The 27,855-nt window shown below is 46.7% G+C and overlaps 1 protein-coding gene across 2 annotated transcripts; it reads left to right on the plus strand.

Moving 5' to 3' along the window:
- Positions 1 to 306: 306 nt before the first annotated feature.
- On the plus strand, positions 307 to 27,855 carry ephb4a (eph receptor B4a). Of its 2 annotated transcripts, none has more exons than XM_057054612.1 (17): positions 307 to 1,152; positions 14,539 to 14,609; positions 16,155 to 16,439; positions 17,005 to 17,395; positions 19,214 to 19,366; positions 20,531 to 20,866; positions 20,942 to 21,066; positions 21,503 to 21,671; positions 22,848 to 22,941; positions 24,235 to 24,299; positions 24,443 to 24,556; positions 24,866 to 25,113; positions 25,195 to 25,410; positions 25,547 to 25,696; positions 25,982 to 26,175; positions 26,570 to 26,728; positions 26,807 to 27,855. In XM_057054612.1, exons 1-17 carry the CDS (start codon positions 1,074 to 1,076, stop codon positions 26,913 to 26,915), a joined length of 2,958 nt encoding a protein of 985 aa, XP_056910592.1. In that variant the 5' UTR covers positions 307 to 1,073; the 3' UTR covers positions 26,916 to 27,855. The 2 variants fall into 2 exon arrangements, with proteins under 2 accessions (XP_056910592.1, XP_056910593.1); XM_057054613.1 differs by having other exon boundaries at positions 21,506 to 21,671.

Raw genomic sequence — 27,855 nt, forward strand, 5'->3', positions numbered from 1 at the left:
CATTTATGCCGTGCCACAAGTGAGTCTGTATAGAATGTAGATGTGTAAATAATCATTAATTCGGTCGACATGAATTACAGTGATAGTTTAATGTGTCTTGGGGTTAGACTGTTTAGGAGTCGCCTTTCTAAAAGTGTTCCGAGCCCAACATAATATATAGGTGCGTAATTCGTAGCAAAACAAACTGAACATTAAATTGCTGTCAGACACCCGTTTTCGTGCGTTTATTTTGAAGGCCTTTACCGGAAGTATTGCGTCCTGCCGCGAGCCCTTGATCGTGGTGTTATGGTAACGGTTGTGGGCGGAGCTTGCTGGTGCCGTTCCGCTCCGCGTTTGATGCGGGGATGAAAACCCCGGTGACCAGCTTTACGAGCTACTTCTGCGCACAACTTTTGATACCCGCCGTGAGACCAGACCGCATCCCTCGCCCGGAGGACAAAGTAGACATTTCTGACAGTTTCAGACTAATTAAACTCTCCATCCAGGCCAGGTCAGAGGCGTCTTGCGCAACATCCCTGCCACCTTTTGTGCATTTTTTCCCCCTTCGAGGCGAATATTTTTGGGAGAAAAGAGGGCAGGTAAACACCTGCCGGCGATGCCTTCCCCTGGACGTCTGGAGAAAATGCGGAGGTAGTTCGGCAGCGACCGGTGAGGAGGATCATCCCCGGCATGAGCAGATGCGCTGAGGAGCCCGGGGTGTGGATTGATTGAGTCTGCTCGCTCGTCGAGCCGGAGGGCTGAATTTGGAAGAAGTCGTGTGGAGCACAAAGAGCGCATTAAGGCAGCGGAGGCAAGTTTCAACCTCGCAACTCATGTGCCGACAGCAGAGAATCGGGCCAGTCAATTTGTTCTTTCTTAATTCGTTGACTCTCGCCACCTGAAGTTGGACAATTGAGGGAAGTTTCGGTGTACCCGCTGGCATTGAAGTCTCTTTTTTTATTTTTTAAATTATTCTACTGCAGTGATTCCACCGACGTGTGAAGCTCTAAAGTCCACTTTAAACCTCAACTGCACAGCCGAACTCCACTTGTCACATCCCTTTTTGAACTGTTGTTTTGTCGGCGTTTGATGCCATGGAGCTGACACATTGGAGCGTTTTCTTCCTGCCTTGCATCTTCCTCCACTGGACTCTCCGGACTTCTGCAGAGGAAGGTAAGTCTGATGATGCTTAGACTTTCCTGTGGTTGCAGTTCTTCCTCCCCGAAGATGCAACCAAACCAAATAGGCCATTTAAAAGGATTCTGATGTGCTTCCTCCAAACACTCTCCATCTGACCGACATTAACTCAACTATTGACATTTTCCCTTTGCTCCTTTTCCTTAATTGACTCGCTGTTTCTTATATGCTCCTCAAAAAAGGTTCCATTTGCACCAAAAAAGTAACATTGATTCCTTTCAGGATGGCCATTTCCTAGACGCAGTCACTATTAGTTTTCTCTCCCCAGTCATCAAACGCACCCTGGGGACTCAACCAATTCACCCTGAAACCAATAAAACACATCTGGTGCGTTGAGGCTAATACATGTCTAATGTGCTCTCTGTGGTGGCGGCGGTGCGAGCCGCTTTGATGCTTTGAGGGAAAACAGCTGACATCCCGGAAAAACTGATCAATTTCTGCCCCCTTCATCTGCACCAACAAACAAACTGACGTGGATTAGCAGTCAGAAACCAGCCGGGGGGGAAGGGGGGCAAATGTGATGTCTTAGAAGGAAACGGTGAAAAATATCAGGCTTTTAGCTTGTTTGGCCAGACTTGTTTATAGTTCCGCACCATCGGCATAACAAGAGGACCAGTTTCTGGGTGATTTGCCTAAACACGGGAAGCCCTGAGCCACACAGGCACATTAAAGCATCGTCAGGCTGGGGGTGTTTATTCACTCAGCATCTCCCACCACGTCTCCATGTTTTAGCGGCTTTATCAGGGAACATTTCACGACGTTTGAGTCATCTTTAAGTTGATGCGCCTTTGTTTTTGCCGAGGAAACTGTGAAAAGAGCTTTCAGAAGAAAACGGTCTTAACAAATAGCAGGTCTGTGTTTCACGAGGGATTAAAGGATATCTTTCTATTGCAGTTATTTTTTTCTGCCGGGCTCTGAGAAGCACCAACTGCTTGAGGATGCGTGCTGCTTTTTTTTCTTTACTCATTATTTCTCGCCGTGCTTTCTCCCGGTAGATGCTGAAGCCTTATGCGGCGCCACGGTTGATTTCATTTGCCTTTTTTTTTAACTTTGGCATCGATAGAATGGATGTGCAAACGCAGACTTGCAGAACGGGGACGCGACACTTGTTTCTTCGGGCGATTCCCGATGTTGGTGACTGTGAAAATAAATATGCAGTGCCAACAATGAGCACTCTAACAATGAAACTTTTCCTTTCTCGATGCCCTCCAATCAGTGGTCCCTGTAAACAGGAACGCCGTGAACATGCATGACCAGTCAGGCACTGTGGCCGGAATTTCGGTCTGTCATCTGCCTCTGGTTTGAGGTCGGACTCCCGATCTGCTGATGCCAGAGCTCCTTTTTCTGCAGGATGTGCTGCATTATGTGTGTTCACGCAAGGTTTCATGTGGAGTGTTTTGGAGCCCGGGCTCACCACTTGTGCACACACCCCAAAAGAAAACTCTGAATTTCCATGTCGACCCAAAGTCTTGATCCCTACAAGGGGGAAAAAAACTGTTGACTTTTTCGTGCACTGTGGGATTTTCCCAGACCACTGAGGCCGTTTCAGCTGCAGACTCTTTGACCCGAATCGGCTCCAAAGGTCACTGGCGGGGACGGTCCCTGTTGCTTCCCAAAGCAAAAGCACCTTGGCTCGGCTAAGAAGAAAAATGAAGAGGATGTTTGCCTTTAGTTCCAGTTGTTTATCCTTCCCTCGCATAACACGCGACATAAATGTTCAGCTGTCGGTGGCGGGAGCATTCCGACACCAAACCTGCCTCCGTCCGCGATTCGTCCTGCTCTGCATGCAGGTGCAACACGGGCTGGATGGGAAGAGCAGACGCACCATGGACAAGGGTCAACGTGCCTTGTCGACCCACTCAGGAACATCTGGGTCTTGCCAAGTGTGAACAAGATGTCAGAATTCCACATTGGTTAATGGGCCGCTCCTCAGCCAGTATGCTCCGGATCGTCCTCCCTCTTGTTCTTCACCTTGTACCGAATTCCGTAGTGAATTGATGGGAGGGTAGATGAAGCTTCCAGCTGCCAAATCTCCTCCTTTTCCAACGTAAGGATAAATGACTCTCTTACACACACCACTTGCTCGCTCAGCACACGGATCTCTCTTCTGTCTCCAGGAAGATTAAAACATGAACCTCTTGATCAGATAATTACGTTGGCGGGAAATTCATAGCGAGCTTTGGTGAAAATTAGTAATGGAGGTGAGTGTACGTGGAAATAATCTCGTGTATCTGGCCAGGTTTTCAGCCTCCACCCCCCAGATGTGACCTACGATCCACCAATGTTGGCTCCCCTCCCCGCACCCCTTTAAAATTCCTTCCACATGCAATTTCTCGCTGCCACACATGGCAACAAGCTGTTTGTGTCTAAAAGGCTGCTGGCTTTTCCACCTTTGGGCACCTACAACTCCCAATTTTTAGCCCGTAATAATAGAAGATGAATAAAAACATGGGTGTTTGAATCACGTAGGCCTCCATCACAGCGGTTGCATTTTTAGCCCTGATTTTCAGCCAAATTCCAATAAAGCAAAGTGCATTAAAGGGGAAAGACGCTGGCTTTCAAATAATGATCTGTTTAATTTGGAGCCTTTCGTGTCACCAGTATCAAAAATGGCTTTCAACATCCTCAGTCTGGTAGTGGCAGCGTCCTTTTAGCAAATTTCTTTATTTTGGCCCTGCAGGCTTTTACTCGGCACTGCTGCGTTTTACAGCATTATAAATCCTTCAGCACAGTGGCAATGAGGGCAATATTGTCTGCGATACAGTTAGTTACCATTCGTGCAGCTGCTGCCTCGTATGTACAAATCATCTTTTTAGCATTGTGCATCTGCCAGTGTGGTTTTGTTAGCATAAGCACGCCTGGTTGTCTGTTAACTTCTGCTGAAGGGAAGGGGAGTGAAGCCTCATCCATCACTTCAGGAGCAGCGGTCTGTTCCTTATCACGCTTCCCCTCACGGAAATGTTCTAATGTTTTAGCACTTAAAGTCGGAACACTCCACGTACCGCTCTAGCTTCATGTTTTCAAGAGATGAGCATGTATAAGACATTCTCCATACTATTAAATTTGATGTGATAACTAAACTATTAAGTGAATCTTTGTGCCGGGATGCGGAGTTTCGGCAGAAGAGAAGCAGCATCTCTTTTGTGCGGAAAATCTAATTTACTTCGATCTACCCCAAGAATAAAGCATTCACTCTAAATTTACATAGACTAAAAACCTTTTTTAAAAAGAAAAACAGGACAATCTTGCATTTTTTGCTAATCTCCTTTATCCGGTCACCTCCTGACTCCTCGGTCTGAAAACCAGAGCGATGAAGAGAATAATGCTTCTGAATCCAAACTCACCCTCACCGAAATGTCTCAAATGTAGAATGGATGTTTTTATCTAAGGGGCCTTACTTGAGCCTCAATCCCTTCTTTCACAGACATGTAGCTTTTTCTCTTGCTACTCTTTCCACGTCTTCTCTCTCCTTGATGTTTGACGCGCGCTGTGCTGTTTTCCCTTGCTCACTGTCTCCCCTGCCGTGGCAGTGTGGTTCTTTCCCCAGAAATCCCTTTAAACGGAACCGATTTTTATAAGAAAAGGATTTGCATTTAAAGCAACCCCCCCTCCTCTGGAAGCCTGTAGCCCATCATCCACAGCACCTCAATCCCATGATTAGCTTCCTCAAGAGTTAAACAGGCAGCAGAGTGCCACAAGTACCCCCGGTCGGTGTCTCTCTCGCCCTCTCACCGAGGATGCATATGGCAGCGGGGAATTGCAGGTGGATGATGGTTCAGCTCGTGGAGCGGATGCACCCCCGCCCTCAGCCCATACATCCATGTCAGGCATTCGGTTTGGAGAGGCAGTCTGTCCTCCACCCACACGTTGCCGTGCAGAGAGTGGGACACAATGGGGGCAGGCTGCAGCAGAGAGGGAATGAGGCCACAGCCGATCAGCCATAAGCACCAAGGAGAATGGCACTTTTAGAGGGGTGGGGGGGGTCTCTTTGAAGTAAGTCAAGGAGAGAAGGGGCGGGGGGGGGACCGGTACAAGTCCAGGAAATATAGAGAGCAAGGAGGGATGGCAAGAGGGGGTGAAAGTAGGTGCACATCCGCACGCTGCATAATGAGCAGAGCAGGTATAGAACCGATTTGCATTCTGTAATCGTGCACACCTGGGACCGGGCGTTTGAGATACAGGTGATGCCCTGAACGTGCCATTACAAAAAGGGATTAAAAGGACCTTCAATTAGACGACAACTGTTCCGTAGCTATCTTTGTCGGGTCCATCTTTTTCATTTATCCCGCACTCTAATCACAGCTGTTTTTTGAAGCCCACTGAGCAGCAATCGTTAGCGACGCGCCTCTCCGCGCCATTGTTGTCTTCTGCCTTGTGATGTTTTCGTAATTCGGTTCAAAAATAGACTGAAGTCTTGCAGGGAACAGCAACACGAGGCGGGCGGGACGTCTGAGGCTGGATGTGCAAGAATTGATTAAGGCAACCTTAATGCGTAAAAAAAAACAATAAAATAAAATCCGCGCCTGACGCGTGCATCGGTAGACGTATTTCAGCTTGAGTTCGGGATATTTTCCTCCCTGCGTCAGAGGCTGACCTACATCTCCTGCTTCATCCTCCTGTTTTAAGTTAAAATGCAATTCAGTCCTTTTGAGAACACGTGTATGTTTGCCTCCACGCCGCTCGCTGGGGCTGCTTTCATATACGTGCTGAGGCCAGCGGGCGCTGCTACACGCGGCGTAACCGAGACATCCCTGTTCACCTCTCACATGGCTGCGGGCTTTAGGCTGCGAGAAGAGAGGGTCGCGTTAGTCAACGAGGCATCGACACCTTTTTTTTGGACGGGTGCAGCGGGGTGGTGGTATTTTTAGGGACTGCCACACTCCAAATGTGCTTCACTCCATGTTCTGTCCTGTCGGCATGGCTTCAGAGACGACCGGGTAACTCGATGTTACTGAACACAGTCCGTTCTCTGAGACTGGACCCAAGTGGGGTTTTCAAATCCAAACCACGGAGCGACTGATTTCAGTCCTGGTGCTGGGGGAGGAAAGACGATGACGGCGCCGTTTGTGCTCCGAGGAAAACCGAACTTTATTCTCAATTTAGAGGCCACTGCCACATGCAGACACTCGACATGATATGATCAGTGCGATATGTCGTCCTCTAACCAAAAATAATGAGCGTCTGTATCCTCTCGCTTCTCCACGGCTGCCCACGAGACATTTTACAACTTCTTCTACGTCAGCTAGTCTCCTTTTTTTTAGATGTGTGCTTTGGTTGCCCTCCCCTCTCTGGTTCCCCATTTTCAGTCCCACTGATGTGAACCGTGGCGGATTTAACTCGTAAGTGAACCGAGACCCAAAGAAATCGCGGATCTCGGTTCACGTACGAGTTAAACCCGGTGCGGTCGCTCTTTGACCTCTTTGTTTTCAGGTCATAATAAGTAGAAACTCCAGAATTCGGGAGTTCTGTTAAGACGAGCTCCGGTCTGTTGGAAGCAGGAAGTGTGAAACCACCATCAGATGGTTGCAGGCAAACACTGATGAGCGGAATTAGCTCTCGGAGTGTCTGCTGTCATTTGAATATAAAAAGGAAGCGAGGAGAATATTCTGAGTCTGTTTTATGGTATCTTTACTTAGATGTGCCAATCCTTATGGTTTATTTAGCCGAAGTCTGCACTGTTACCTTCAAGCTGTCCACCACCCACAGCAGCTTAGTCACTCTGCCCCACGTCCACCCCCCCCCCACTGAGACAAAAATGACTGAAATGTTGATTTAGATTTAGCAAATGTGTTAAGTATAGCAGCGGATTGAGTGCGAGGTGATTGGATTCTTCTCATAATCAGACAGGTTTGGAACAGGATGGATGGTTTTTCATTTATCGCTTTAGAAAGGTTGGCGTTGAATCCAAACTCATTCCAGTGCTGCATTTGTTTGAGTCCTTTCAGCTCTGTATGAGAACAGACACATCACAACTTTATAATTAAGCTCAATCTATTCCTGTTTGTGATCGCACAGCACAAGCCAGGAGCTCGCTAATGGCTAATCTATAGCTATTTAACCAGCAATCTCTCTGCTCCAATTATTGGACACAACAAAGACAGCTGCTGCAGAGTCTCCCGCTGATTAGGAAGATCATCTGAGATTTCTCCACCCTGCGGGGTGTCGGCCCCTGACCAGAGCCGTCCCCGTGGACCCAGAGGAGACGAGAAGATGGATATCTTCTTCAGGGTTTGACGGAGGGTGCCAAACAAGCCTGTAACTCTCGTCCCCTATTGATGTTTCTGCTGTGATGACACACAGCTCCGAGCAGGTCTCTGGCTCGGTCCACTGGGTGGGGGGGGGGGGGGATGTGCAATACGGAGCCCCGCGGTAGAGAGCAGGGAAGTATATGAGTTAACCCGTCGGAGTTGGAACCTGGTCAACGGGATAATGGTGCTTTAGTGGAAGAAACACTCCTCAGATAATTGATGCTTTCTCCATTCCTATTACATAACTGAGCATGTGAAACATCCATTAGCTGAATCCCAGGATCCAGAATGGTTGCTCAGATATTTGCCGGCACATTGACTATGTGATGAATCAAAGCGTAGTGGGTCATTTCCCAATCTCAATGGTTTTTTTTTCGTCCCAGGTTTATTGTAATTTATGGCTTCTCTAAGCTCATTTCCTTCCCTCTGTGCAGTTGCCGTTAACAAAAGTAAAATCTTTTGCTTTGAGCAGGCCAGTCGCAGCTATTGGCCTTTTCCAGATCAAACTGATGAAATGTGCTGTCCACGCGTCCCTCTGCGCCCCTCAAAGCCTCCACCGCTTTATTAATAGATGCAATGCCAGAATGTGACTGTCAGCATGCCATGAATGCAGAAACAAGAGATTTGACCGCTGGTATCGTGTGTGATCTAGAGCAGGCTCGTGGCAGTTTAAGCTGGCAGCTTGTTGAGCTTTTATATCCATTCATTTCACAATTTCTGTTCATAGATTGAAGAAAATCATTTCATGTTCATTTGCGGCACCATTTGCTCATATTTTTATGATGATTATTGACATTAGAACAAGATACAGTTAAAGTTTCATTTAGTTAAAGCAAATGTGGCCCTAATGCCTCAATACTTTAGAATAAAAGCGCAGAGCCCTTAATTTGGTTTGTCCCTGCAAAATGAAACCAATCAATATGTGACCATTGTTCAAACTGCTCTCGGCCTCTGCAGCAGGAGGCGAGTACAATAAAATGCTAAATAAGTAATGCGGTTTTTATTTTACGTGCCGCTTTCAGATGGATTTGTTCTCGGTATTTAGTCGCCTCTGATAACCATCATTTGCAGGGGAGATTTAGTTTTGTGTAAACAAAGGGGGCAGAAAAAAATATTAGAAACCAGAAGAGGGTACAAATGTTGAGGTGAGATAAATGTTGAAAGGATTTGGTGCACAATGGCGGCCAAATCACAATTTGAAGTGTCAAAAGTCAGATGGTTAAAATCAAATACTCTCCTCCTCTTGTCACCCCCCCCCACCCCCTTTGCTATTTACATATGTAGATGCTGTTTATTTTCCATACAGACGGGTCCTTGAAGATCTTTGTGTTACGAGCGGTTGTATCAGGACCCGAAAGTAGGCAGGACACAGTGGCGTATCGTTTTCCGAGAAGCTTTATTTAAGTTTACAGAAAGTCAAAAGGCGTGGAGACCATGACTCAGTTCTTAATCCAAAGAGGAAATGAAAACTCACGACAAAAAATCCCGAGCGGGGTCAAAAGCAGTCCACGAAGGAAAAAGACAAACGATAATCCGATAAACGGTTTCAAAAGTTATCCACGAAGGAAAAAGTCTCACGATAGTCCAGGAGGGTATAGCCGGGGTATTCCGAATCAGACAAAACACGCCAACGCTGGCCAACCGTGAGAACAGTCCATAGATAGGTGGCTTGATTACCGAGTGTCTGCAGGTGCACCAGTCCCCGGCACCACCTGCGGCTGAGGCATGGCTCCACCATGCCCCCCCCAGGAGAAACCCTGCAAAAAGGTTCCCAGAAACTGGGAACCTGACACTTTGGCCTCAGCTCTGTGAATTTTTGGTCCACTCACAGTTGTTGTTGAGCAGCTAACACATGTGGATTAGAACCTATCACCTGTAGGCGCTGATATAAGCGGCCCAGCCAGCCTCTCCCATCCTCTTAACCTTACACTCAAAAATTTATAGAGCTCCAGGCTTATATATTTCTGATCGAGTCAATATACCCGTTAAATAAAGGAAATGAATCATCTGTGCTGGTGTCTTAATCGACTTCTGTTTTTTGTTTAATCCTTTCCTCCACAAAGACACTCTTATGAATTCCTGTTTAATACCCGGCAAGAAGTGGGGGGATTAAAGGGGATCCGAGCACGAGCACAGATGAGCAACAGCCAGATTGAAAACGGCTGCAGCATCGCAATGCATTTATTATTGGCAAAGGTAAATTAAAAATAAAAACTTTGACCTCCCAGGCAAACTCTCCACTTAAAGCCCCCCCCCCCCCTTCCCTCCCCCATGGAGAATGGTTCTGGGGTGAAAGCACCAGCCGTGCTTCATGTAATCATCCTGTGAAGTGGTGATTCTGTGTGGACCTCAGCTGCAACAGTCAAAGGTCGGGTGCCTGTGCTGTGCTCAGTGCTGCGGGTCAGCAGGTTTCAGTCCCGACACTTTGGTTTCTGTCCAGAGCGACGCTTCCTCCCTCATGCGCATCCTGTCCTGGGACCAGCAGAAACCTGCATTCACATGCAAGAAAGGAGACAAAGAAAAGTGTCAAATATTAACACGTCTTCTCCGCCTGGCTTTGATGCACTTAATCGCTATCTTCTGTTGTCCTTCAACGTCGCTGAGCTCATCAACACGTGCCACAAGGGGCCTTTGTTATTCAGGAGACCAGGAGTTAAACAGTGGCCCACATTGTGATGGTCCATGAGAATCCTGCCAGGAAGTAGACAGGAACTACAGGAAGCTGGTGTCTAATCTTACCAGACACCACTCTGCCACAGAAGCAAACACTGTTTTCACACACACACACACACACACACGCACGCACACACACACACACACACACACCTGCTTTTCATGTTCCCACGCACACACAAGCGTTGGAAACTACCTTTAAACTGGGACATTATTTTAAATTGTATTCCAGTGCCACCGCCTTCCATTATTATTGGTGTTAACACGTTGGAAAAGGTTGTTAATAAGCACAATCGGTCATAATGAATGTGATCTCCATAAGGACAAATGTATAAATTTAATATTCAAACAAACAAGCAAACTTTCCAGTCTCGGCTGCAATCCATCAAACAAATGTTAATAGAGACAACGTTATTAAAAACACCGGTGTTATTCAGCCATGTGTGAATTTGGAATCAACACGTTGAAATAGATGCAACTGTTAAAAATATTGAAAGTTGATTATTACAGGAAATGAGGTTATTCTGTTCTTACCCCCCAAAAAATGAGAAATCCCAGTTGTGTCTTTGTTGGGAAGGATGAATGATTGAGCCCAGGACAGCTGTGGAGAGATTAACTGTTTTGACACATTAATAATTAGCTTTTAAGATAATTTCCTGCACCTAGCAAGGAAAAGTAGAATCCAAAGTAAACAGTGTTAGAAAAGGCTCCTTCTGTCCACAGTAAGTTCTGGAAATTCACCACAAAATAGTTTCTCAAGTGTCCTTCTGGTTTTAACTCTACTCCCTTCAAAACTTATTTCAAATTGAAATAATAATCTCTCGTATCAAAGAAACCGATGGTGGCTGATCATGAAGGCTGATCTTCACGTGTAACACAGGTCAAACAGCTGCTGTGCTCCTGCATCTGTAATTCATCCTGTCTCAATAACAATAATAATAATAACAGTGCAAATGAAGCCTTACATGTGTGGGATGTTTTCTGCCTTGTTTCACATTAGCTTACCAAGATGAACAGCAACGAAAGCTCGAAGGTAGCTGCAGATGTTAGCAAATACAACGGCCTGTTTTTCATACATCAATCAACTGTAAATCTGACGCACCACTTCCCCCTCAAGCATCTCCCTTTTTCCATTATCCCCCTTCTAACCCCATCTCAATTCCTCTAGCTCCGCGAGGGTAATTGGCACTTTAATTAAAATGAGGACTAATTTCAGAAGCGGGAAAAATGATCACTGTCCTATAATTTCCCGATCACGCTCCATCCAGAAGGACGCTTCAGTACTGTGAGAAAATGGAAAGATTTGGCCAGAGAAGTCTGTCAACAAAGCCCAGTCCAGAGAAAATGGGTTCCGCTTTGGGTTTTGAGGTCATACAAAAAAGTCTGAAGAGCTGTATAGAAAATGAGGGTCAGATATTTTCTTTATCCCCCCTACACACACACACACACACACACACACACACAGAGCACAGCTTTGTGGAAAAATAAGGTTGAGTTTTACATTTCAAAGGAGCGCCGTGTACAACACCCTCCGTCTACCTTTCAGTCAGAAAACTAATACCTTCCCATTGTGGTTCTTTAACAAGAGGACGTGAATAATGTTAAAACCAGGCAGTAAAAGCAAAAATATGGACGGCGGTTTATTTAATGCTTAACAAATATGGCTAACTATCATTCTAATTCCCTGCCTCGGGCTGACACGGCCCATCTGCCAGTGCCAGGATCTGTTTAGACTTCTCTAGTGTCTCCTAATGCGGATGATTGTTTGGGTAATTACTGTACAACCGTTTGTTTGGGATGTTAAATACGGACAAATGACGACGTCTCATTGTTCTTTCATTTTTGAGCGCTGGGGGCAACTTTCCGGGGGGTGGGTGGCCTCCAGTGTTGTAAGAATGTGGGGAAACGCCAGCTTCCTCTAACAGGGCTTGAATCTGGGTCTGCTTCAGCGGAGGGCAAGGCCCTGCATGCACAGAATAGAAACACGGAGCGGTGCATCCTGTCTCATAAACCTTAATGATAGAGCACCAGCGACTGTGATTATTCGGTGGAGGTGGTGATTTTTCTTTCCATCTCACTGGTAAAAAATAAAACTCCCTAACCTGAAGCCGAGGCAGGTGTGCATGAAAGCAGATCAGGCAGCCTCCAAACATGAAACCTTAACGTTCCGGAGGTGTTTTAAAGTCTGCCACGGTGAACTCGCGGCGGGCTAATGCAGGGAAACCACCTTTCCAATGATCCTCTTGATCCACTCCTCCCTCAGTTCTCTCCAGACCTCCTTTTGTTCTTCATCACCTGAGGTTTTTCTTATTAAGCTGGCGGGTTTCGGTGGGTTTGAAGTGGAGCGGGGCGGCATGCTTGTGTTTCCTGACAGGGAGTTTGAATAGAGTAAAAAGGAGGGGGTTGTAAAGAAAGAGCAAGTAACACAGGGGGAGATTACTGATTACTAAGATCACTGATTAAAAGTCACAGTTACCCGCAACCGAGAGAATTAGTGACGTCGAGCCACAGCTTTCGTTCGCACCCAATCGGCTCAGCGCAGGGGAGCAGTTCTGCACGTGTCGTGCATAGACATGCAGAACTGGGATTTTGGTGATCATTGACACCATTATGGAAAACCAGGGATAGTCGCAGGGAGTGGAGCGCTCGCAGATGACAGCTGTTTCACGCCACTTGTTCTCCCTCTCTTCGTTATTCTGGATTAAAATAGGTTTCAATCATAAGTGGTCTGATGCAAGGATAGCAGAGAGATAGAGGATTCCTCGTAGGTGGGATCCAGAATTCATTGAAGTCACTGGGGAGAGCTAAAAAGTTACTGTCTACTTCAAGCACGATGGAGCAACAAGCCCATAATGAAAACCACCTTGATGCTGTATTCAGGCGTTGCAGCAGGACCGAGGACCTAGTTTCTGCTCTGTATCGAGCTGACGCCCTCCCTGATCTGATCTTTAACAGTTTCATTAGCGTCACACAATGGCAGCAACGGAGTCGGCTGTCGGACGGCGGCTCACGTCGCACAGCTTTCCGCGCGCCTTCGCGTGCATTTCATTGCGACGTTTGCTGGTAAGTGGTAGAAGTGATTGGCTCTCACTTCAGCGAGGATCCCAGAGTTTGGGAACTGTAGGCGGCCGAGTTATTTCTGTGGAATACTACAAGTGTGTGTGTAGAGCTGTGTAGCGGAGCAGCTACGACACGCTGAGACCCCGCTAATGTTTTTGGCTCCAGGTTTCCATCCAATGCAGTTTTGCACATCATCAGGGCTTCACTGTTTTCAGTGGCTTATTGCCGATAATGAGATGTGTTTTTGAAAGAAGTTAGAATAATATTTTGATAAATATTCCCAGACTGAGGGCCAAGTTACTACTGATGAAATAAAAGAGGCGATCAGGGAAGTCTCAAGTCTTGATAGATGACATAAACAGTGTATTTATCATTAATGTGATTTCCCTCCCCTGAGTTGATTAACCAACAGAGGAGTATTATTTAGAGAGTACGGGGTCAGCAGACCCCCCCCTCCCCACATTTCTATTGATACAGATGGAATCATTCAGTCTGAATGAAACTAGTGCAGATTCAAAGCAGATGTTTTGACCAGCAAAACAACATATTGAAACATGTAGGAGGTACAGACGGCACATTTGTTTGAGGGCCGCGCCCCCCCCCCCGATTAAAGCCGTTTACATGTGTGTATCTTGTGGAAGTTTCACTCAGCGTGCTGCGTTTCAGGCAGCGTTGTACACAGAGCAGATTTCATATTTACAAAAGCAGAAATGAGACTTCAGAAAATTACAGCTTTTCTTTAAAGTGCAGACAGATCCAGTCTTTCTTAAGATCCGGTGTGTGTGTCTGTGTGTGTGTGTGTGTGTGTGTCACCACCAGACTTTTATATCCTGTACCTAATTCAACAAAATGTCTTCATGACCCCGGTGATAAAGTCAGAGCGAAGCCCCCATTTCCTCCGGCGCCCATTCTCCTGCAGGTGCTCTCCTTGATCATGAGACTGGGGAGAAGAACATTAAATCCTGTTTATTGGTAAAAGACAAGCGCCGCACCCTTGCGATAGGAAGCTGTGGAGAACAAGTAGGGCTCTAAAAGCGGGTCTGTTAGCGAAACCTCATCCCGTCCGTACAAACACTACTTCATCAGAGACAGTGGGGGCTGTCCCATCCGCTCTCCCAACCCTCCTGGATTTGGATGAGACTGGAATCATGTCTTCAAGTGGTAGATAAAAAAAAAACCAAAATGAAATTCACTCATTTTGTAATCATAGTTTTCTGGTATCTCCCTGATGGACATTTTCCTCAGGTTCAACCTGACATCCGCCCTGAAGAGCCCGTCAGACAGCTCAGGACTCGGACAGAATTTATTTCTATGTAAATGTGTTGTTATTTTTTATAACCTATGCTGAGAAATCTCTCTCTGTTCACATTTCTCCCCTCAGAGGTCCTGATGAACACCAAGACAGAGACTTCTGATCTCAAATGGACCATCTACTCCACCTCCAAACCTGAGGTATGTAATCCTGGCTAATCTGCATTACTAACGCCGACTTGGTGATGACTGGGGATCTTTTGGCTTCCAGCTGTTCCTTTGTTGCCTTGGAAATAAAAGAGTTTCTTATATGGCCGATAACTGACAGAATAAAGGGAAGCCGGAGAGAAATGTGGGATTCATCGCATATTGGAAGCAGATGCTTTAACGTGTTCCATCAGCCTTGAAGCTGAAGTCACTAGCTGCCCATAATTTCAGATGCAGGAGCCAGAAAAACACACATTTGTAATCTGATCAGCTGAGCGCCGGTTGTTGGGGTAGTTTTGCCAGCAGCGTTGGTGACCAGAACTCTCTGGCGTGGGCAGGAAGATCTCTGGAAGTGGAAGGAAACACTTAACAAATGCAACTTTTATCAAGACGTTCAGACGACTTTGTATTTTTGGCAGCAGGCGGCCCAATTTAGATGTAAATGCTGGAATCCAGTTCTTGAAATACTCAAAATCTAAATAATATGTTTTTCACAGCACTAGAGGCGGTTTAATTGGGTTGACCTAACATAAACAAAACTGTAATGTTTAATAAATCCAGTGTTTGTGATAACTGGAATGATGTATTAACATGTCTTATTGGTTTACAGAATCTGTGGTGTGAAAAGGGTTTGATTCATGAGTCTCTCTGTTTTGCTTCAGAGGACTTTTTTGTCAAATCCAGATGGGCCCCTGTGGGATATTTTGTGCATCATCATCACAGAAAATATTTTTTTGAGAGAAAAATGTGCTGCCACAGTCCATAGTATTTATTTTTTAGGATTAAAGGGGGAAACGCTCCCTCCAAGTGATGCAAACCTGGCTCTCGGTGCTCCGCCGCACTGTAATTCATTCCAACCAGTATTCTGCCTCGCTCAACACATCAGCTGCAAATGGATTTTTAAAGATTTACATATTTACATAACTGAATTTTCTGAGCCTCAAGTTCAGCAAATCTGCTAAATTCTGCCCCAAGTATGTTAATTTCCTGCTCGTTTCCCACTCTGGGGAGCACAGCGATGGTGAACATGTTTGCTGCAGCCTCAGAAGTCAAACATTAAAGCCTTTTTCTTTCTGTTTCAGTTGGATCACCAACAAATGTACTTTTCTGTGGAGAGTTTCACTTCATAAATATTTGTAATATCCCCTCTGTATTCTTGTATTTTCGTCTAAGAGCGTGTTTGAAGGGTAAGAGATGCCAGCGTGCTCTGTTTGACAAGTGTGACTTGTAGTCCCGCTATCTGGGCTGCCGCTCAGCAGGAGCAATGATTTAATAACCTACATTCAAACTGGGACTGGATCAAGAGCCAATGCAGGCCAGATCTGTCCCAACGGCGCCTCGCAGGTGCACTGTAACCAAGAGCCAAAAACCCTGCAACATTAACGTGATGAATAGCATTTTGATGTGAGAGCCTCGGCCAAAGTTTTTACAGAAGAATTAAATTGGCTAAAGCCTCACCCGAAAAATCCCCATTATTCTGGGTCAGGTGTTGCTTTGACGTTCAAACTGACGGCCCTTTCGTCTCCCCTCGGTCCACAGTGGGATGAAGTGAGCGGTTTAGATGAGGAGAACAACAGCGTGCGGATATATCAGATCCTCAGCTGTCAGACGGGCAGCTCCACCAGCCACTGGCTGCGCAGCGGCTTCATCCAGCGACAGGGAGCGTCGCAGGTTTACGTGGAGCTGCGCTTCACCATGATGGAATGTTCCTCCAGCACCCACCACCGTAGCTGCAAGGAGACCTTCAACCTCTTCTACTACCAGACGGACTCCGACGACGCCACCTACTCTTATCCACCCTGGATGGAGAACCCGTACACCAAGGTAGCGCTCTCTTATTTTAGCAAATCTTCAAAGTCTCGTAATTGAGAGGTGGCGTTCACAGAGACCTGGTTTATGCTGAACTCTGGAGGGGCTGAGGAATTAAACAATATACATCCTCATTGTTTCAGGACTCCTCAGCTCTTCCACATCTCATTCTTTCAAACCTTGTTCTACCCTTGAATGCACCGCTGGAAAAAAAAAAAGAGTCCGTGAAATCGGTCCCCTGCTCGCCGGCTAAATTACAACTTAATAATGTAACAGTGACGGAAAAATAGAGGTGATGAAATGTTCCCTGTGATGAATTACCTTTCCCTGAACTAGAGTTTTGAGACCCTACAAGTTGACATTCAGAGTATACGGTAACAAATGGCTGGCAGGAAGGCAGTAAATCAATCTAAAGTCACCGTGGTAGGCTTTGGAACATTCCCAATAATATGAAACATGTGGTATCTACGGCTGAAATGTGTCAGACATAAAAACCAACCAGTCCGGTCCTTCATAAGAGCATATCCTCGTGTTGAAATGCAGCCCTTACATAAGATCCTTTCCCTTTCTTCCTGTTTAGGTGGACACGGTGGCTGCAGACTTTCTGCTGCGGGAGGGCGGGGAGAGGAAATTCAATATGAAGACCTTTAAACTGGGCCCTCTCTCCAAGAGAGGTTTCTACCTGGCCTTTCAGGCCCAGGGCGCCTGCATGGCTCTGCTGTCTGTCAGGGTGTTCTTCAAGAAGTGTCCAGCCCTGGTCAGCGCGCTGTCCTCATTCTCAGAGACCGTTCCTCGAACTCTGGTGCAAGAGGCGCAGGGCGTGTGTGTGGAACAAGCCGCCCAGCAGGGGCCCAGACCACGGCCACCTAAGCTTTTCTGCGGGGAGGACGGCCACTGGGTGGGACAGCCGACCACCTCCTGCGCCTGCCTACCTGGATTTGAGCCTGCTGAAGGACACACAAGATGTAGAGGTGAGAAGGAGGCTACGTGTGCGCATATATGTATATACAGCAAATCCATAGAGGCAGCGGGGCAGGCAGACTAAACAAGAAAACAATGGAAAGGGTTCAGCGTGCACGGCTGAGGAAGTAGGAGGTGGAGGAAGTTAATGAGGCAGAGGAATGAGGGGACAGAGAGAGGTCAGGTGATCCGCATTTCCCTCCGAGGGACCAGCGGGGTCAAAAGCTCACTGCTGCGACAGCTCGCGGTTCACCTAAGATGGAAGAAGCTCGGGAAGACCGGGGAGGCGAAAGGAGCAAGGGGGGGGGAAGCTGGAGGTAAAGACCACTTGGCTTTGAGAGCATCAAAGCAAAAAAAACAGGACGAACGAAGGAAGGAGCAGGAAGATTCTCTCAGGAGCTGAGCAGCAGCTCTGTCTAATGAGTTCAATTAATAAGCCTCATGCATAAGCTCCCTCCCCCTCCCCCCACGCACACGCACACACTTATTATCACTCCACATTTAATGTTGAGCACAAAAACTTAAAAACAAGAAGGTTTGGCTTTTTCTCAAGAAAACATGGTGGCGTGTCGGCGTTTGGAGGCAGGATTAAGTTTGAACTCCGTAGGAGGTGTGAGTTTTAAATGACCCCCCCCCCCCCCCCTCCCCCACCAAAAAAAAGAGATTTTCTGATATTTTGATTCTGGTGAGGAGAGTTTGACATTTCCAGTGTGTCCCTGAAGTGAACTGAGGGGGAATAAACGCAGCACAGCAGAGGAGTAAAGTGCTCAAGAAGCAAAATTGAAATTTCCTTCATAAACAAATCATTTCAGGAAATGAAATAGAGGTCCTGCTGAATTAATTAAGCTGCACCACCTATAAACAATACCTCATTTTGGGGTCAAACACTTTAAAAATAAATGTACTGCCTAAATCCCACTGATTTAATTAGCTGACAAAGAGCATTGGTTTATTCTGCTACTTTTTACAATAGTGTAGGATCATCTGGAGTAATTCCAAAACAGACTTCCACAAATTCCTTGAATTAGAGTCATCACTTTCATATAAATATATAAATAGTCCTGAAACTCTACCGCACACGTTCACAGATTACTGAGCCGAAAGCTGTCGAATACCAGCCACAAACATTCGGATTAGTCATATAATCCCATTTTTTGGCATTCGTGTGCGTTCGATTTATGAAATATAATGAAACATTTATTTAACATGCAAGTTTTGCGATGTGCAGCTGCACCGGAGACTCCTTTTTTCCCACACTGGGGAAATTCCCGCTGGTGGAAAACGTCAGAGGGCGCGAAGCGTCCCGAGTGTGTTGACCCCGCAAAAAGAAGTTTTGACTACAACAATGCTCCACTTGGTGTGAAAGTTTATTGTTTTAGTCCTTTATCTCAGCACCAAGGCTGGAACTTCCACATCAAATTTGATAAATATTGCAGTTTTTTGGCAGCAGCAGCAGCCGCTTCCTCCTCCGTTTACAATATAGGATAAGACTGATTAAAGAATGCTAATGTCACTCATTCTGTGTTTATTACGTCGTTATTATTGACTCGTTTGCTCCTCCTATTTAAATATGCTATCCTAGTGCTAGGCTTATCTTACCGGACTAACCCCTGTGAGTTTATAGCCCTCATTACGTGGTTTTGTCTGTCACTCTGGAGCCATCTGGCACCAAAACACCAGGGCGACTGGAGGTAAGAGTTCAGGCTGACCTCTGTGCCCCTAGTGCATCGTGGATGGAACTCTTTTATTGCGGCGCTCTTGAGTGGTTATCTCCTGAACCAGAACGCAGGCTAATTTGTTTCCTTCTTGTCTCCGCCTGTCCTCATCAGCTTGTCCTATGGGCCAGTTCAAGTGGGGCACAGAGGGCCAGTGCACCAATTGTCCAGGATTCAGCTACGCCACCACCAGGGGGGCCTCGGTGTGCGCGTGCCGTTCAGGATACCTGCGTGCAAAGTCTGATGCTCTCGACACCCCGTGCACCAGTAAGTGTGCGGGAAAATAATTACTGCGTCTGTACCTCCTTTTGTCCAGTTCAGGTCTTCACTTCATAGACACCGTCTCTGTTGTTGTTACCCTTAGGTGTCATTTAGCCAACCACCCCCCACACACACCTTTGTGTCCATTGTCACACAGCATTCAGCATTCAGATGCATGTCTTTTGTGACAGGTTGTTGGGGGAGGGGAGGGCTGTTGGAGTAGCCATTGATGGCCCCAGCGACACCTCCAATGGCTTTTTTCCCCAGGAATTTAAATTCAGCTGCATGTTTGTTATGTGAATGCGAGGGACTTTTAATTAGGTGTGCCCTTTCGCAGTGGTCATAAACAGGAACAGCTTAAAACCGTCGACACTTCCTGTTCTCCGTAATACACTCGCCAGCAACACTGTACATCCAACAATTACCGATAAAGTTAATTACAAACGCTTTATCTTAATTATTAATCGCTTGTTTGGCTGTTTCTATTATATATTCATTTATTACACTGTACACACCACTAAATTTAATTTGTTTGGAAAATTGCAAACAAGTACTGCTATCTGTGATCGCGCAGAGTTTTTACCCGTTAAAAAAAAGCCTCGCCGCTGTGACAGCTCTGGGTAATAATGTGCTTTCTCAAAGTTAAAATGTGTCATCAGAAAAAAACACCCTCTTTCCTTACATTATATTCAGAAGTCATTCACATCCAGATTGCCTGCGATGTTGCCCCACTTGGGTTTCCAGCGAGAACATTATTAGCACTTAAGTTGCTGCAGGCTCAGCGGCAGAGCTCCGTCTCCTTGGCAGGAACAGAAACTCATTCACGGCGGCTGAGCGGCATTGCTGTTTAGTTATGCTTGGCTTGAGGCGCTCGCTATCCTCTTACAATTTTCAGAGGACGGTGATCATTATCGCCCAGTTTTAGACAAATGTAACCGCACCACTTAAATCCTGCAACACGTATGCTCTCGCGGCGCAGCAGAGCCACTGCGGGGTTATTGCTCCGCTCCACCACTGCATCTGCAGACTGGATAAAACCTTTAGGTAGCTTAGCAGCAACATACGTACAGCAGTTGGTAGGAAAGGGGAATCTATGGCTTGATTGCCTACATATCTGGTTGGGATGCAGACATCGTGCCCTAATTCCACTTTTCTTTTGTACCGCTGTAGAACCTCCCTCAGCTCCACGCAGCATCGTCACGCAGATGAACGACAGCACGCTCAGCCTGGAGTGGAACGAGCCGCTGGAGAGCGGCGGCAGGACGGACCTGAGTTATTCTGTCAGGTGCACCGTGTGCAGGGCAGCCGGGACCCCGTGCCTGTCCTGCGGAGACAGCGTCAGCTACCGGCCGGCCCAGCACGGCCTGGTGGAGCGCAGGGTGGAGGTCTGGGGCCTCTTGCCCCAGGCCACCTACATTTTCACAATCCAGGCACTGAACGGGGTGTCTCAGCTCAGCGGCAAGGAAGCAGCCAGTAAAAGCGTCAACATCACCACCACACATGACGGTAAGAGGAGGAAAGGGGTTGTCCGTTTTTTCCGAGTGTCCTGCGGTACTGATGTTCTTTCTGCCGTCCGTCCAGTGCCGTCGCTGGTGTCTCTGATCCAGAGGATCGACTCTACAGAGAGCAGCCTGACCCTGCACTGGTCAGTCCCAGATCACCCACGCTACACCATCCTGCGCTACCAGATCCGCTACTGTGAGAAGGTCAGAACCCACAAGAGCACATCCCAGCGTTCAGCTGTCCAGCAGTAATGTCCACGTTTGTGGATTCCTCCTGGTTAGAACGCTCACAGGAGAAGAAATGTAAACACGGGAGCGGCTTCGCGGTTACTGTGGATTTACTCAGTCTGCAAACGTGTCCTTCAACTCAAGTCGAACCCAAACTGCCTGTTTTCTCTTTCTCTCTTCTTCTCCATCAAGGAAAACCTCTTTGGCATATTTTGTTACTAATATTACATATATTTCGCATTCCCAGGAAAAAGTCCTCGTGTCCGTGTTGCATGTGACAGATATTGAGAAAACATGCAAACCCATTTCAGTTCCAATGTTTATTTAAAGCATTAGAAGTTAAAAACTGAAGCTGTCTTGATTAGAACTCCCCTGATCTGTTGCTGCAGCTGACTCTTGTGTTTGTGCGCAGCAGGAGCGCCGCAGTGAAGACCAGTGCCACCACACGGAGAGTAACAGGAACCAGGCGGTGCTGACGGACCTCCGCAGGGCCACGCCGTACGAGGTCCAGGTGCGGGTGCACACTGCAGCCGGCTATGGCAGCTTCAGCCCCGCCACTGTCTTCCACACACTCCCCGATGGTGAGAAGTACATGTGGGGTTGTGAAGGGCGCTTCACATTTTTCTATGTTCTGGTCGTTTATCTTCATTAGGATGGTTTTGGGATCAATTTCTGGCTGTATTTTTTAGAAATTCATCACTTAAACATCAGCAGGGCGGCTGGGAGAGTGGAGAGAAGATCTGCAGGAGGACATCTCAATAGAAAAGTCAAAATCTACTAACGCACGGCTGAAAATTTTACAATATAACTGGTTGATATACAGTATATTACATATATTACATATATTACATAACATATATTACTCCAGAAAAACTTCACAAATATAACAGTGCCAGTGTTAAATGTGGGAGGGAAAAGGGTACATTTTTCCACTGTATCTGGCAATGTATAAAAATACAAAAATTCTGGCAAGAAATAAAACAATGTATTCAAAATATTTTACAAATTCGAATACCATTAGTTCCACATTTGTTTATATTAGGTCTATATCCAGATAATTTGAAGCTTAAACATCAACAAATATTTATAGATTTAAGTGTATTAATGGCAGAGAGAGTAATATCCCTTTCATGGAAAAACATCAGTAGCCCAGGTGTGAAGAGGTGGTGGTCTGAATGATCTTCAACTCTCCCTCTAGAGAAAATCACATATACAATAAAACACCAACAACATAACTTCCATCGGATCTGGGACCCCTTTATCAGCTATGTATCGAGCACTGACTTGTCTCATATGTTGGAAGCACCTGGGGACAGGTAAATAGTCGTGCTTTGCAGTATTTTGTATTTAAGATCACAGAAGTGTTTGCTTTACGATGACTTATTTTTTCCTGCATAACTATTCCCAACCAGGAAACTGAAAACCTGTAAAGACCGGGGTGGGGCGTTGACATGTTTGTTCATACCATGTAATTGTATTTTTCTGTTTTGTTTTTTTTGTTTTGTCTTTTTTTTAATTTTTTTTTTTTTTGTGCGTGTTGTTTTTTGTTTGTTTTTGTATTTTCTTGTTATAGGGTGAAAACAATAAAAAGAATGTTGGTAAAAAAAAAAAAAAGAAATTCATCACTTGTGTTCTTGTAGGAAGTCGTTATATTTCCTGCAGATGATTTATTTTCTGATTTTCTCAGCCTTACTTGTCATTGCGTGAGTCTAACTCTCTCCCCTCCCCTGCCTCTTTTTATATTGTCTTTTTCCCAGGACAAGACTCCCAGTTTCTGCTCCCTGGCATCCTTATCGCTGCCGGAATCCTGCTTCTCGTCACATTCATCTTTGTGGCCGCCTACTGCATACGGTGAGAAGGGGTGCAGAGCGACAGACAGCTGATGACAGCTTTTGGAAGGCAAAGAGGCAGACAAAATAACAGGAAATGTAAAACAGGAAAATTGAGAAGCAGCGACAGTGACCCTAATTTTACAGTTTTGCACTTCTTTGTTCTTTTGTTTATACAAATCGTCTCTTATCAACGGTGGATTTACACACTGTTAAGCATCCCATTTTTGTTCTGCACCAGGCACAAAGCCGAGCTCGTGATGTCTTTGCTTACGCGGCAAAAAGTTGTGCTGCTCATTAGGACATTTTCCTTAGGCTTCATTGTTTGAGTAAATACTGCTGGATGTCATCAGCGAGAGAAAGTAGAGGTGTGTGTGTGTGTGTGTTTGGGTAGGTGCGTGTGCTCTTGTACATGCTATGTAGGTAGTACCTAAATACAAGTTTTACCTGCAAAGTGAGGACATTTTGGTTGGTTTTCAGCTCTGTTTGAGGGTTCATACTTTTTAAGGTTAATGTTACAATTGAGTTTAAGTTGAGGTTAGAATTAGGTATTTAGTTTTCATAGTCCTCACAAAGATAGAAGCACAAATGTGTGTCTAAGAGAGAGAGAGAGCGCAAGAGGGCGATTGAGACAGATGACGATAGAGGTAGAGGGCAGGGAGAGACAGGATGCAGGCGTCCCAACCCTGTTTCCACAGGACAGAAGAACAATAGCTGTGACCTTGTGACACACACACTCACTCACAGACACACACACACACACAAACCAGCGGCTGAGGCCCAGATCTGCCACTAACCGAGGGTGGTGCATTATTGCTATTTTAGGCCTATGAAGTGGGAAAAGGGGGAGAAATTGTGGAAGGCAGGAATCCAGTAGCTACAGGGGTTGTGCCCGTGCTAGTGAGATGAGGTTGCACGACCAGAATTACAAACGAACCCCTCGTGTCAAAGAGCAAAACCAGAGAGACGGGCAGAGGTGGACATCTGATCACTGACGATGGCTAAGAACCAAAACAAACACAGTATCGGTCTCTGTGGACTCACTCTCGGTTTGTACCATCAGCTGACCTCTGACCTCTCCGCCCATGAGGTGGGTCAAAATGCCACAGCGCAGCTCACTCCCAGTCAGACGGGCATATCTGCTGCAATCGTCTTTGTTTTTGCACCTGAACAGTCACATTGTAAAACCATTTTAATTTGCATCACATTAGAAACGCTGGCTGAAAAATTCCCACTAAACAGCCGTTCTTTAGATAACTGCTCCGCCGTCCTAATCTCACATTATTCATCCCGCTCTCTTTTCTCCTGCCTGCAGGAAACACAGCCGAGCAAAAGATTCAGAACTCGGCGACAAAAACAACCAGTACCTCGTCGGCCAAGGTAACAAATCAAGGACACACACAGGCGCAGCGCTGAGCTCCAACTCATTTATATGTAGAGAACTATTTTTAATGCGCTTGGGCTCGTCGCTGCTCGTATTAATGCTCGTTCTTTTCCTTTCCCACAATTCTGTCCACTACCAGGGATCAAGGTGTATATCGACCCCTTCACCTACGAGGACCCTAATGAGGCGGTGCGAGAATTTGCCAAGGAAATTGATGTTTCTTTTGTCAAGATCGAGGAGGTTATCGGCGCTGGTGAGGCCCCGAGTTTCCCACCATTTACAAACACACTCTCACTGTTCGACGCCTCTCTATTTTTAGTGAAATACTTTTTCCAAAATGTTATTAAGCCAGAGTTGAATTAATTCGGTGACATTTAAAGTCTGTGTCTGCATTCTTCTTTATCAGACAAAATTCAGTGTGGCCACATAAATGTAGCAATTAATTGCGCAATGAGTTGGACGTGTTTTTATTCCCTATTGAAAATAAAGGGCACCACTAGCTGCGAGCAAGCTTTTATGTGAGATCTGTTCATTAAATGTATGTTTGTGTACTGTGCTGCAGGAGAGTTTGGGGAGGTGTGTCGAGGACGCCTGAAAATCCCGGGGAAAAAAGAAAATTACGTGGCCATTAAAACTCTGAAGGGGGGCTACACTGACAAGCAGAGGCGGGACTTCCTGTCTGAGGCGTCCATCATGGGCCAGTTCCAGCACCCCAACATCATCCACCTGGAGGGGGTCATCACGGCCAGTTGCCCTGTGATGATCCTGACGGAGTTCATGGAGAACGGTGCTCTCGACTCCTTCCTGCGGGTGAGGATGATACAGAAAAGACCCCCCCGAAACACGCCGCTGCCCCGTCCGCTCATTAATGGAGTCTTTTCTCCCCCGCAGCTGAACGACAGCCAGTTCACACCCATCCAGCTCGTGGGCATGCTGCGCGGGATCGCCTCTGGCATGAAGTACCTCTCAGAAATGAGCTACGTTCACCGAGACTTGGCTGCCCGCAATATTCTGATCAACAGCAACCTGGTGTGCAAGGTGTCCGACTTTGGTTTGTCACGCTTCCTCCAAGAGAACTCCTCCGACCCGACCTACACCAGCTCTCTGGTGAGTTGCCGCTCCTGTTAGCATCCGTCTGCTCATTAGCCACCGTGCATTTCCCTTTTTTGATATTAAGAATTCACAAAAGCAAAACTCGTCCCTGTTCGAGCCGGGAATGACCTCAGTTTTCACCTGTTGTCAGGGGGGCAAGATCCCGATCCGCTGGACAGCGCCAGAGGCCATAGCCTTCCGGAAGTTCACGTCGGCGTCAGACGTGTGGAGCTACGGCATCGTCATGTGGGAGGTCATGTCCTTTGGCGAGAGGCCGTACTGGGATATGAGCAACCAGGATGTAAGTTTAAGCCACGTCCATTAAAGATGCAGCTCTCTACAGTTATTTTATTGATTAATTGGTTAATTCTGGTCAATTGAAACCAATTTAAAACCCTTTTCCAATTTGTTTTATTATTCATTAATCCTCTAATCATTACAATGAATTATTTATTCTTTAATTAGTCTGTTTGATGTTATAAAATGTTGATCTTTTAATGTAAAGAGAGGGAACAAAAACAAAGGAAATGTGTGTTTATATCAGCAAAACGAGACCTAAACTGACCTCATCTGATCTCTTCCTCAGGTGATCAATGCTATCGAGCAGGACTACCGGCTGCCCCCGCCGCCAGACTGCCCCACCCACTTGCACCAGCTCATGCTGGACTGCTGGCAGAAGGACCGCTCGGCACGGCCTCGCTTCGCCGACCTCGTCAGCGCCCTCGACAAGCTGATCCGAAACCCGCCGTCGCTCAAAATAGTGGCTCAGGACGGAGTCGGGTGAGTGGAGTCGGGATTGACGGGAAGCCTCGGATGAGGTCACGGAATTTGCAGAAAGAGGAGAAGGGAGCGCGTCTTCGGCTCGTCTCAAGATAGACATTAGCCTCCCACCGCCCATTTTATGTACCAACTTAACGTCCTGCTGTGACCTGTCAGCCTCTTGCTGTTCACACTTCCATTCCCCACATTCTGGCTGTCAGCTGATCCTTCAGGGGGGGGTGGGCTCCGCCCCTGACAAATCCCATTGTCTGTCCCTGTCAGTCACTCAGCGTCAGATTATACCTCAGCTTGTGGACCGGAATGTTGCTGCAGGATATATTTAAGCGCTTCGCCATTGATTGGATGACAGTGCGTTTAAGTTGCTCCTTTGTCCCCCCCCTCCACTGTCCCCCAGGCCGTCCTACCCCCTGCTGGACCAGCGTGCACCTTTGGCTCTGTCAGGCTGTGCGTCAGTGGGCGAGTGGCTGAGGGCCATCAAGATGGAGCGCTACGAAGACAGTTTCCTGCAGGCCGGCCTCAGCACGGTGGACCAGCTGGCCCAGATCAGCACACAGTCAGTTCCGGCCTCGCTCCCCTTTTCTCCGCGTGAGCGCGTTATTATTTACACGTCTTCCTTTTCTGTTTGTTCCAGGGATCTTCTGCACATGGGAGTGACCCTGGCAGGACACCAGCGGAAAATCCTTTCCAGCATCCAGACCATGACCTTTCGGAACAAGAGCACCACCACTGTGACCTTCTGACTCGCCTGTCTCCCCATCTGGACGTGATCACCAGCACACACACACACGCGCGCGAGCACGCTCGTCCAAACACGGACTCCACGAGAGGACGTCTGCATGACCGGAAGAAATTGTAAAAAAAAAAAAAAAGAAAATGAAAAGAGACCTGCGAGGACAAACGAGTCCCTGCGAGCAGCAGGAGACGGATATTTTTTACAGTCTGTGATCAGTCGTTTGAGGTCCGGACCCGATAAATGTGTAGAATCATGAGAGGAGACGTCGGCGTTGACAAACCGTCTCGGCGTCGTCGTGTCATTTTTGAAGACTGACAGTTTTATCGTGATGAGAAAAAGTCACCTCGCCAAAGAAGAGACGCCGGTGCCATTTGAGGGATCTCATCGTCTCCGTTGTTGTGTAATTAGGACTGAACGGCCTTCGTCCGCTGGGTCCTGCATCGAATCCGTCTGGATCCGCACGACGCATCTCACCCAGGCTGATTCCAGCTCTTGGCTGGTTTTTTTTCCCTTCCATCTGATTACGTTACCTCCTCTTTACTCAGGTGTGATGTGTAATGCAGACTGGAGCGCGACGTGCTGGACCTGCTAATAAAGTCTCCATCTTCCCCAGTCTGCCTCCGTCTTCAACACCTCCACGTGTGAGGAGACGCGGACGCATCAGCACTTTTGTCGTCTCAGAGTGAATTCTGTGTGCAGCAAGTCATTGTGGGTATTTGTGAACTGGGCTCGCCCGCTTTTACTGTTTCCAGACTGAACAAGGACCAAGAGAAGACTGTAGAATTGATTTTCTTTGTAGAACTTCAGGACAGGAAACTACCTGATTGTAAATGTGTTTTTTCATGGTATAGTCAAGGAAATCTATTAGTCAGTATTTTCCATCTTCCAGTGCCATTCAAATGTCTCTGTGGACTTAAATGCCAATTTTATAAATAAGAAATCTCTGA

The sequence above is a fragment of the Takifugu flavidus genome, chromosome 14 (genome assembly GCF_003711565.1).
Source record: "Takifugu flavidus isolate HTHZ2018 chromosome 14, ASM371156v2, whole genome shotgun sequence".
Taxonomy (NCBI): domain Eukaryota; kingdom Metazoa; phylum Chordata; class Actinopteri; order Tetraodontiformes; family Tetraodontidae; genus Takifugu; species Takifugu flavidus.

Excerpts from the sequence above, each read along its gene's own strand:
- ephb4a (XM_057054612.1), top strand. The coding sequence starts at position 1,074 with ATGGAGCTGACACATTGGAGCGTTTTCTTCCTGCCTTGCATCTTCCTC. Across the intron at positions 19,367-20,530 it reads TCTCGACACCCCGTGCACCA|AACCTCCCTCAGCTCCACGC; the intron begins GTAAGTGTGCGG and ends GTACCGCTGTAG. Across the intron at positions 26,176-26,569 it reads GTGGCTCAGGACGGAGTCGG|GCCGTCCTACCCCCTGCTGG; the intron begins GTGAGTGGAGTC and ends ACTGTCCCCCAG.